Source organism: Anguilla anguilla, chromosome 2 (assembly GCF_013347855.1).
Source record: "Anguilla anguilla isolate fAngAng1 chromosome 2, fAngAng1.pri, whole genome shotgun sequence".
Taxonomy (NCBI): domain Eukaryota; kingdom Metazoa; phylum Chordata; class Actinopteri; order Anguilliformes; family Anguillidae; genus Anguilla; species Anguilla anguilla.
The window spans coordinates 53,941,017-53,953,292 of record NC_049202.1 but is presented as its reverse complement, the minus strand read 5'-3'; the positions used below and the strand labels follow the sequence as shown (position 1 = coordinate 53,953,292).

At 38.9% G+C, this 12,276-nt stretch overlaps 1 protein-coding gene across 9 annotated transcripts in view; it reads left to right on the top strand.

The window, feature by feature from the left end:
• myocd (myocardin) overlaps positions 1–12,276 on the top strand; it is a 117,766-nt gene that overhangs the window by 97,736 nt on the left and 7,754 nt on the right. For 8 of the 9 annotated variants that reach the window (XM_035406680.1, XM_035406681.1, XM_035406686.1 and 5 more), the window contains 5 exons: positions 1,504–1,569; positions 4,504–4,559; positions 5,881–5,956; positions 6,640–6,804; positions 8,980–9,155. In XM_035406680.1, the coding sequence (XP_035262571.1) occupies positions 1,504–1,569; positions 4,504–4,559; positions 5,881–5,956; positions 6,640–6,804; positions 8,980–9,155 (539 nt within the window). The remainder of the gene's footprint in view (positions 1–1,503; positions 1,570–4,503; positions 4,560–5,880; positions 5,957–6,639; positions 6,805–8,979; positions 9,156–12,276) is intronic. The other variant, XM_035406685.1, reaches the window with a different exon arrangement.

Sequence of the window (12,276 nt, the reverse complement as noted above, 5' to 3'; positions counted from 1 at the left end):
ATGTGCTTTGTAAGACAGAAACAGTTGTAAGTTTTAGAAAATATTACACCAGCAAATTTGGCTATGGTTTTGAAATGTGTGCCTAATTGGAAGACCCCCTGATTTGTGGAAATATTTTCTGTGATTTTTTTTCTAAAAGTCTTGCGGTTCTTTTCAAGCTGTAAGTACTGCTCACTGTGCATAACACATGACATGTAACATCAACATGAGAATATATCTGGCAAAAAATTAAGAATCTGAGAGGAAGAGATTGCATAGAAATCTATTTAGCCTTCCGGTGAGTGACTAAACACCTAACGCCCGCATTTGTGAACTGACACACCCATGGGGACCACACACTGCAGGGAGATTTGTTTAAAAGCAGAAACTGTGTTTACTATAGTTGTACATCCTGTTTTAAGAAACATGTTGCAGTCCATGGCATCATTTTGTTTTTGTTTTCTTTTTAGGTTTTTGTAAGTGTTTTTCCCCAAAGTACCTTGTGGATACAGTCGACCTGGTCATAAATGTATGTGAGTCCTGCAATTATAAGGCAGGCTCCGGACACTGTATTTTAATTATATGGATTTATTTTCTTCCAGAAGGAAAGTCTTTCTTTGCAAAACAATGCTCCTCACGTGGGGGTGGGGAATTAATACTCGGACATTAATAGCACAGTCGTGATATATATTTTAGCTTTTTATCTCATTCTGGATTAGCCTTGTAATATATATGGAAATAAATGAGCCTCTAGAATTCCAGGAAAGATTCAAAGTTAGCTTTGTTTTACATGCTAAAAGGTACAGTACACTATCATATGGAGAACAGGGAGATATGGCACGTTGGAAAATAATTTTCTTTCTCTGTGCTGGAGTGGATTATTGTAGGGTGAGTCATCTTACAGTAGCTGTTAAGGATGCGCGTGTCCAAAGTTACGCAAGTCTTCTGCCCACACGCACAAAATGTGTGATCTTGCTCAAAGTTTGTTTTCATATGTTTACATATGTTAATTACTGCTTGCTGTATCTACAAGCTGAAATTTAGTAAATGTGCTGCAAATACAAACTAATTTGTGCAAACTATCTGCCAAAACTCTGTTTTACTGCTGGCTTTCACCACCCTGAAGTGTTACTCAGCTCACAACCATCAACACCAGATGCGTCATGTGTTAAAGAGCATCATAACAACATAAATATGCAAGACCTAAAAGACTAAACATTCTGAGGAGATGGATTTTAGGGATTATCTAAGGGTTATCATGCTTGCCCTGCTGTGATTAAAAATGCCTATATATCACCGGGCCTATTTACGCTTCAGTGTGAAATGCATACAAAGATACCATATGTCTTGTCAATGCCTTTCAATCAGTCCTGTGAAAATCTTTGACATCAGACCACAATGGTGGCCTTTTTAGAGATTACAGTCTTGCTTTTCCATGCACCTTTAAAGGAAATGGTGGTTGCAGTTCTGGAGTGAGTGAGAGTCAAGTGTCAGCCTGTTTCTTTTTTCCCCCTTGCCCCCTAGTCCTGCAGCTAAGACTGCAGCAGAGGAGGACACGGGAGCAGCTAGCGGACCAGGGCATCATGCCTCGTGAGTAACACCTCCCTCCCACTCCACCGTCAACGTCACCAGTGCTTTCCGAGGCCTCAAATCTGCATCATGGGTACGCCGGGAATGCGGGCCGAGCCGAAAGGGCTACGCAGTAATGTCAGACAACACCAGAGAAACACTACACGCAATGGCACTGCCTCCACACGCCAATGCACTGACCTCATGAAAAAAACGAGAAACCCGAGCCACCAAATGCTCTTAAACTTGATCTGTATGCTTGATCTTTGAATCAGTGCAAGCAATAAACATCTTATATGCCTCTGGCAGCAAACAAATAACAGCAAGGCCAGAAGCTGACCTCAGTGGAATGCTCTTGTACTAGAGAAGCTATTTGGGCCAGTGCTATTCAGCTTTGCAGCAGGATTGATTTACGCAAACGGCACCTGTTTACATCAAACTAGATTAGAACTTCATTTTGTTGATTTAGCTTTACTGCCCAGCGGTTGGCATAATTCTCACAGGTTGGCATACACTTGTCGAGTTCAGTACATTTTGACGGGTTTTGTACTTCTTCAGTCAAAATTATAACACACACTTTATAACATAACACACAAGTGTAAGAAACACACAAACACAATAAATAACATTAATTTGGCTCTCTGCTCCCACCCTCCTTGAATCCCCAGTGCTGTCAACATATGTTGTGAGTGTCAGGAGGCTAAGGTTTTACCACCTCCCCATGTAACTGCGGTGGGCTTTTAAAGAACAGTAGCCAACAATTAAATGAGTCTTTCTGAAGCAATCCAGAAAGCTGCCCAAGTAGAATTTTCACAATCAAAGCAGCATGCAATGCAGGATAATTAAATATACCTCCTCCCATATCCATTAGTGAAAGAAAGCAGGGCTTTGGGGGTTAGTCATTGAGACACTTGGATTATTGCACAACAGGATACTGTTGCACTGAAACATTAGATCTCTGCCTGAATCCCCACTTTGCTGGACATTTCATTTGTTCTCCAGCTTGCAGTGGGGACTATTGTGGCGCTGCAGTTTCCTGCAACAGAATGGGGGTTTTAAAGCATAATAGAAAACTGATCTGCACGTCATGGCTGTATATTTACATCTTTGATATGGTCACATGTATAAAGATGCTGCTCAGGGAAGAAACTGTTGAGTGCTATCTCTGGCACAGTTTTGCAGAATGGCATGAGCAGGAACATTAAGATAAGTCTCCCTAAGTGTGCAGGCTAAAGGAAACCAGAAGCCAGCCCTATCCATTTCTTGGAGTCTGCCACAGATAAAGCCCCACAGAAAATGTGATTGGCTGGTCTGCGGCTCTTTTAAAAGAAGTTTGGATTGCCGGTTTATCTCTGGACTGTAGGCAAGAGGCTGGTGAAGCAGATGTAAAGGGTTTTGAAGCCTGTTAGCATCCACACACAGACCCACTTGCTCAGCCTGGTTTAACGTGCTCATATTAATTTCACAACATTTTTATTGTTGTTCATTATTGTATTTACCTCCCCGTGCAATGGAAGTCACCCTGAATGTATCCTAAATTGCACAATAATGGAAATTGGGATGATGCAGGCCTTGTTGTATAACGCTTCAACGAACATAGTAAATTTTAACAGCTTTGCTGGCTGCCTGGAAGATTCAGTTACTACTACTTTATATTTTTCTCTTTCTGAATTGATATTCCAGTTATTTCAGTAATTTCAACCTTTTTTGGAGCATGGTTGATGTGTATGGTCTGTGTATACATTTCCACCAAGAACATCTGGTGTTTATTATAGTCCTGAACATGCTGCCAGGCCTCTTTGGGTCGTTTGGCCTGTGGTTTCAGAGGCTCTGGAGAACGCATGGCTCAGCATGTGTGTGGCTTTTTCCCGGCACGGGTAGGTCTTTTCCAGCCCTAGTGAGGGGTGTCTTGTCTTCTGAGGACACCCCCTCTATGGTTTAGAGGTGCTCTTCTTTTTTACTGCGCAGCGGAGCTGTTTTAAAGCGTGGTGTGACCACAAGCTCAATGATATAGTCTGCACTAGAAGAACATGAGATGCACCTTGTCCTTTGACAAGCTCACAAATATTCAATTACATTCAGTCAGACTGTGGTTCCTTGCTGTATATAACAATATATCAATTATGTAAAGCACTATCTCTCAGGAGATAATGTTGCATTTATCTTGTGCACAAAATTGTATTTTTTAATTGAAGTAAACAAATTAATCCACCATACAAAATAGTAAACTGAAGCCTTTCTAAAATATTAGACACAAAATATTTAAGATGCAGCTTCCACAGTAAACCACCATACGGCCCTCGACCAAACATGTAGATTCACAACCCCATCGTAGTGTTGTCTGATATGCTGTTTCTGACCAAAATATCTCATCAGCATGAACCAGTTGTGGATTCAATTAGATGTCTACCATACAACAAAAGGTGTTGCATTACACACATGGAACAACTTACGTATAAAAGTTTTCAATGGTGTTTGCTCCTCCATTAAAATGGAGAGAAAAGAAAGAATAGACATCTGTTGTTGTAGAAAATAGCCTTTTTTCGATGTTACATAATTTTTGTTTTTAATTGGCTATTGTTAATCCTTCCATATTCATAAATGTACTGCTGAACAGTTTTGGGGCAAAATGCATTTATATCTTTTCACAGTTCATAAGGTGCTCTATAAGGAGCATTTAACACTGACACACAAACTATACCATCAAACACAAGGTTTAACCTGTTGTATTTCACTAAAAACATTAGTTTTTTTTTATTTAGTTTTTTTTAAAAATCTTTTTTGGCCAAAATAATATTGCTGGGTGAATAGAAGCAGGGGAGCAGATCAGGTGCTGGAAATGCAGGGCTCAGAATGTGTATATTTACATAGGGTAATTGTCAAAGTTTACACAGAGAGTATTACTGGTATCAGTTGTTGTTGTAATCAGCTTGAATTCACTGTTTGTTTTTCCAGCTCTGAAGAGCCCGGCTGCATTCCATGAACAGAGGAAAAGTCTTGAGAGATCCAAGGTAACAAAAGGGAATGCCACAGACTCAGTATCACTGAGCAGAGAAGCAGGTGCACCTCAACTCAAAGACAGATCTTCAGCGCTGGGTTGATAGGATCAGACTTAACTGACCTTTTACTCAGAATGTGAATCTTACAGGAGACAAATAATGCCTTCATAGTCACGGCACCAAATTGGAATAATGTTACTTGATATCAATTAAAATTGTGACTTGCAAAAGCACCATTAATCATAATTATATTGTTTAAAACACTACCAATCTTACAAATATACTTTCTGATGATAATGATCATGAAGAATAATAAAGAACTATATGATATGTAGCGTGTTCATTTTAAAATCTTTTTATGACTTACTGATTAGAACAAATGTGCATGCTTATTACCATTTATGGCAGTTGAGGCCTATCTTGACCACCAGCTGTGATTTATCGCACCAGTGTTGTTCTTTTTTTTTTTTTTTTAATATGGTTTTTTAATAGGGTATCGCAATTTTCTATTTCTATCAGGGCATTGCAATTTTTTGCACTGCAATTTTTTTGGGGCTGTCAATGAGGCCTATGGTGAGAGGCCCACATTGACAGTTGCCTCATTAGACAACCAAAACTCAGTGTATACTTTTGCAGCAATGCTACAAAATGCCCAGTATATCGCTGGTTGCCTTTGGACAAAGCCAGCTATCACCATACTTCACAGTGTTCTTTGATAGTAACCAATGGCAAATGGTGAATGGAAAGTTTCTGAAATCTCACTTCAACCAACAGAGACGGATAAGATTAGAAGGCCCCAAGAGCCAAAGAACAGGCTATAGATAGCTGTCATCTGAAAAGTCAGGGGGCCATTAGTTTAGTTCACTGCATCAAACACACCAAGGAACATTATTATTTCATTACAATATGCTTATACATTTATTTATATATGTATGTTTTCTCTGATCAAATTATAACATCTCTTGTCACAAGTATACAGTAAAAACATGCAAGGATTTGAGGAAATTAAAATTACAATGGCAATTTCACAAGCCAAAAAAACCCAAATATACCGTGCTTTAAAAAAGGAAAGTGAAACTATATCAGCTGTAGCTCGGACAGCTTTCCATCTCACACATCTATCTCTACCCCAGGCAAGGTTACAGTATTCACATAAATCAAAGAGTTTTTTTTGTTTTTTACTTTTTTTGAGTTTAGACTTTTGGCTAAACTCACATTATTCTTTATCACAATGAATTCTGTGAAATGACATACTATAGGAAGCAGGCTGCAGTTATATATCAGTGTATGTATGAAAAAACTGTTGTGTTTTTTTTTTGTTTTTTTTTTACAGACTGGGGATTACTTAAAACATAAAATTAGAAGTAGACCGGAGAAGTCAGATTTGGTCAACATGCATATTTTACAAGGTAAGAATCTGGGGTGTAGAATCATTTCTCTGCAATTGAAATATATTTGATTAATTAGAGCCTAAAACATAAACCTTGGATTGTTGAAAAGGTTTCACAAACACACTGGGGGCACATGCAACAGTTATCAAAATAAACATTAAAATGTATATATATTATTACACATTCAGGAGGTTTGTGGTTGCTTTCTCTGTGTTCTTTATTATTTGGGGATGCAATTTAGTGCAAAGCTTATGCAACTTATGGCAAGGGCAGTGACTCCATTTTTTGGATTCTGTAGCATTAAGTCAAGTGTTGTATGATCACAAATAACTATGTAATGTGAACTAACAGGATGAGCTTCTCTGTGGTACAATGTTACAGCACTGGAACGAAACAGCACTATCTCGCTGTAGATGCGCTGTATACTTTAGAAGTGTAAAATCCAGACTTTACTTACACAGACCTTACATAGCTCTTAATTGGAAGTGCTGATTAATGCACGGCTGTTTACAGCCATGTCATGGAGCCCTGCAGATGAGTCGAGGCAGAATATTTTAGGATGGACAGAGGAGCTCCTAAAATAGGAAGCGCACGCAAACTGTTTACGTCACAAAATGACTTAACTCATGCCTCATGTGTGTGGTTCTGTCAGAAGCTTCTGCAGTGGATTAATGGTGCTTATCGTTATGTTTACTGTGCAGACTCAGCCGAGGAAGGCTCCATACAGGCCACTCAGATGAAACTAAAGCGAGCCAGGCTTGCCGACGATCTTAATGAGAGAATTGCGCTAAGACCAGGCCCTTTGGAGCTGGTAGAAAAGAATATCATTCCGGTTGATTCAGCTGTCAAAGAAGCTGCAATGAAAGGTATCTTAAATAACAGAGGCTATGCTTTTACTCCTGACTTTATCTGAATGGATGGGTCACTTCCTCCCTCCCTCCATGTAATACCTAGAGGGGAATGGGACTTATTTTTAACAGCTCACTGGCTTTAACTGATGGTAACATACCTTGTGCATCTCCAATGAAATTCAACCCATAGTCTTGAAAGACCTCAACTAACCACATCCCAACATCTGTTTCAGCTCTAACAAATATAAATCTAATTTTATACTGTAGCTGTGTGCATGTACAATATGCAGAATTACTATTACAGCAAATAGCACTAATGCTGGAATGGATCTTAACTCTGAAATCTGTACCACCTTGTCCTTATTATTCGTTTTCAATCAGTGCTATAAATTTTCATTTTTTTCAGCATGTCATTTAATTCATTCTTGGAATTTTCTTCTGACTACTGTAAGCCAAGAAGTGTTTTAAAGGTCTTTAATATTCAGTTTTGCAGTGCTGTTTTTTTCATCTGGATCAATTAAGTAGAAAATGTTCACTGACGTTATTATGAGTGACATGATATTACTACATAACCAGTGGTGCTTTAGTGTAGATTCCAACAATAACATGGCCTAGTTCAAAAACATTAAAACATACTGAGAGATCGGTTTGATGCAATGTCAAAAATAAAGAGAAACCTTAACAATTATTCCTAGGAATTGAGTTGTTGGATTCAAATGTTCACTTGAATCTTCCTTCTGCAATAATTTTTATTGCAGGATTTTTGGATTGAAACACATGCAGTGTTAACTTCTTTCTGCAGAAGTTTACCCTGTATGTGTGTTCATATTTTACTTGTTTACATTCGTTAAAGATTGTTGCTCAAGACTGACCTAAGGTTAGCTTTGTTAGTTTACTTGACCGACGTACAAACCAGAACATGTTTTATTGAGATAAACAGCAGCTGTATTTAGAGCCGCCCTTTTCTCTAGATCAATTGAATGCTCCCCTCTGTTTCTCTGTGTTTTGACTTCACGTGATTGATATGGCATTGCTAAACCACCTACAAAGGTGTTTGCTGTCACACAGCTGTCTGTCCTTCTTGTCAGCTGGGAGGGTCTGGGTTTTGGGTGGGGAGGCAGCAGAAAATATTTGGCTAGCTACAGTTGTTGACCCTCAGTTGTTTTTGTCAAAAACCTTTGGAATTTGGCTCCTAATTGTATTGATTTTGTTTATTATATAGCTTAAAAAGGGAAAAAGAAGAAGCCTGTTGAATAAGGATGTCCATTTATAAGTTCTAAAAACATCTAGTGTTACCTTTAGCTCTACTGGGCAAGACTTAATAAAACAGAATGGCTTTTGACATTTCAATACTGTAGTGTGGAAATCCTTAATTTTAAATATGGCGTTATATCATGTCCCCCTGTATTATATCCCCCTAGGAATAAGTCCTTTAAGTGACCTAAGATGACAAAGAGCAGACAGCTTGTAGTCAGGTGCCAGTATGAATTAAAACAGAACCAACAGGTGGAGGAAATAACAGTGTCCTGACTGCCCTGCAGTTTATGTGCAGCAGGGGGTCATCATTTGCCAAGGGCTGTGGCTGAACGTGTGGCTGTCGTGATTAAAACCAGGGTCTGTTTCTGGCAGGTCACATGCTCAGATACACGTATGAATTGCTCCACCCCCTGCCCCATTTGTGACCTCTGAATTTGCCTGGTCCGGATAGGGCTTCATCTCAGTACTCTGCTTATCAGTGCTCTCTCCGTGCTCAAGTGTCCTTTGACAGTCTTCCCCTGCTGCATTGTGGCTCTTCCAGGGCTGTGTTTTCAACTAGGTGCAAGTGACATACAAGCCATTTTTTAATCCCATCATTAAACCGTTGTTATGATAAAGTCTTTGTGCAGTACACAAACTGCTGCAGCTGCATTCCATACAAACACATACACTCACACTCAAACACAAATGCTCAAACACACAAACATATGTACACACGCACACACTCGGAGCACACACACACACACAAACACACACACAAAGAGACAATATTCTGAAAGCCTCTGCTAATGTTATTTGGCTGAGAATTTGCAAAACTTACTAAAACAGATTTGCAAGCTTGGTTTACCTAATACTAATAAAAATGTTTTAATGTGTATTGGTGTGTGTCTGTGACAAATTCAGTGCAGCACTGCATTTGCTCTGTCTGTGTAGTGCACCATGGCAAGTTCCCCAAGAAAGAGGACTCATATGCGTTTGAGGAGGACAGCAGCAGTGACAGCCTGTCTCCTGAGCAGCCCCACAGCAATGAGTCTCAGGGGTCCGTGTGCTCCTCATCAGAGACCAAGAGCAGTGACTCCTCTTCCCCAGCATTACCCAGTAGCAGACAGGTATGATGCATGACCAGCCCCCTTTACATTTCACATCTCAGTGTACAGGGCTAGTCAAAACACTTTGTCTGGTTCCAGTATAATAATACCAAACTCTTACTAAGAGACCTGTACTCCCTCAGACATTTGTACATGCCCATCATATATATATATATATATATATATATATATATATATATATAGAGAGAGAGAGAGAGAGAGAGTGAGAATCATATAAAAGGCAAAACAAATGATAGTATCAAAACTAGATACTATAATCTCTCAAAGCAATTGAACACACCTGACTAATCAGAAATAGCTGTGATTCCATTTGTCCCAAACATCATGACACCCTGAAATGGGGAGCTATTTATAAAAAGTGCTGTTATTTCTACATGGTGAAACCAAAATGTATTAAAGTATCCTTTTATAAAAGCTAAGAATCTGCACTTTAACCAAATGTAAATCCAAAATAATGGAATGCAGAATATGTGTGAGTGTGTGTGTGTTTGTGTAATATACACATATACTCAATAGTTCATGGTTGATTAAACCTTATTTTATCTGTACAGTACACTCAAGACTAGAATGTATTGTACAATGGGTACAATGCTTGTGGTTCTATATGTAATTATAACCTTCAAACAAAAACAGTCTGTAGCTTGTAGCTTTGATGGATCAAATCACTTCAAATTGATATGGGCTACAAGGGCCAACATACTCCTTCACACGTGTAGTATCTTTTTCCTCAGACTTAATTCTCAAGTTGTCAGCATGTTTGTACTCATCCAGCTCTGTGTGAAGACATTATGTGGTCTGCAATCCATGTTTCCCTTGGCAGCAGCGCCTTTATTTCAGCTTTTAAATGTGGGAAAGCTTTTGGCATCGTATTGAAATGTAATCATTTTTCTGTTTGATCAAATTCACAGTAGATGTCATAATGGAGATTAATTTGGATCAACAAAAGGATTATCTTATTGAAGGCTTGATGTTTTTTTTTTGCTAATAATTGGAATGATGCTCCTGTAGGTAACGTAAATAACAGTATCTCAGCTAAAACTAAATGTTTGCACATTGCTTTGTTTATCTTATGTAAATCAGTAATTTGTCCCCTGCTTTGTTTATTTGTGACTATATATTTTTTGGGCCATTGTTGCTTAATTATTACTTTTTGTACCCACAAGAAGAAACAAGCATTTGGAATAAAGCCTTTCTTAGTTCTGACACCCATGAGATCCTCCCATTTACCAAATGCACCCCTTGTTTATCATTGTTTATATTTGAAATGCAGGCAGAAAGAACTTCTTTGATTACATTACACTCCAAACAGAAGGAAAAAAGTTGGGATTGAGAATTAACTAGTATTGCTTCTGCCAATAATATGATATTGGACACAACATCTATTACATATTAAATATGGTAGATACAGTGAGTTCCATAATGTTTGGGACAAATACGTTTTTTGGATTTGGCTTTGGCCTCCACAATTTTAGATTTGTAATAAAACAACTGACATGTGATTAAAGTGTAGTTTCTCAGCTTTTATTTAAGTCTATTTTGTATACATTTTTGTTTCACCGTGTTGAAATTACAGCACTTTTTATGCATAGTCCCCTCATTTAAGGGCACCATAATGAGTGCAGTACTTTGTTGCATAGCCTCTGCATGCAGTTACTTGCCCAAACCATAACACACTCACCCTGTTTCACAAGTGAAGGGCGGTGTTTTGGATCTCGGGCAGCTCCTTTTGGCCTCCACACTGTACTCTTGCCATCACTCCAAAAAAAATGGAATCTTAGCCTTATCTGTTTACAAGATCTTTTTCCAGTACTCTGTAGGGACTTTCAGGTACTTCTTAGCAAACTGTAACCTGATCATCCTGATTATGTGGCTAGCTAGTGGTTTGCATCTTGCAGTGCAGCCTCTGTAGTTCTGTCCACGCCCGCCTCCTGAAAAGAGTTTCTGATCTGTTGGACAGGTGTTTGGGGATTTTTTGTTTTTGATCTTTTTTGAATTCTCACCATATGGAGAGGTCTTCCTTGGCCTACCAGGTCCTTTGCGATTACTGAGCACACCAATGTTCTCTTTCTTCTTAATGATGTTCCATACAGTTGATTTTGGTGAGCATGGCCTATGTCTTTGCCTGTTGTTTTCTTATTTCCCAGCCTCATAATGGTTTTCTTGACTTTCTTTGGCGGCGGTCTGGTTCTTGTGTTGACAAATGCCAGTAACCGACTCTAAAGGCAATCAGAAGCTTAGAATCAAGCCTACATTACATTACATTACAGGCATTTAGCACTCGTTCTTATCCAGAGCTATTTACACATCGCATCCATTTATACAGCTAGATATATACTGAAGTGCAATGCAGATTAAGTACCTTGCTCAAGGGTACAACGGCAGTGTCCTACCCAGGAATTGAACCTATGACCTTTAGGTCAGTTACTTACCCATTATACTACACTGCCCAAACATTATGGTGCCCTGAAATATATATATAAATATATTTATTTATTTATTTATGCATTTATTTATTTATTTATTTATTTATTTTCTGGTAGGTATAAAACATTCCACCCTTTCTGTTTCAAAGGTAGTTACACTAAGTTAATTTGACAGTGATTGATTTGTTTTTATTCTCAGCTATTAGTTGCGTATGTAGCATAGGTTTCCAGAGAATGTCAGCCGTGGTGGATAAGATTTATTGAGAAGTATGCACTGAGTTGCACGCTTTGAAAAATGTCATCTGAAGGTGGTGTTGTGCATGGGGACTTCAGGTGAGGTCTGCCCTCTGTGGCTATTAAGTGAATTGCAGTGTCCTGCAACAGCTCTTGTATGACCGTTAACCTGAATGTGACAGGTCCTTGGCTGATACCTGATCCCTGCATGCCAGTGCCTTTGTTACAGAGTGGATTTGGTACTGGGCTCTTATTTTCCAGCTTGGCTCTAAACATTCCAAAGTATTGTTCATCGTGCGAGTACAGTGGCACGAGACTGCTAAACTATTATTGGCGTCACACGTGTCTGGGATGAAATGCAATGGAGCAAGTGAATCCACATGTCCCCTAAGCCCATTTCGTCAGTGCCAACTGAGAAATAACACTAAACCCTTAGACTAAGTAAAGCCTGCCATACTGTTCTT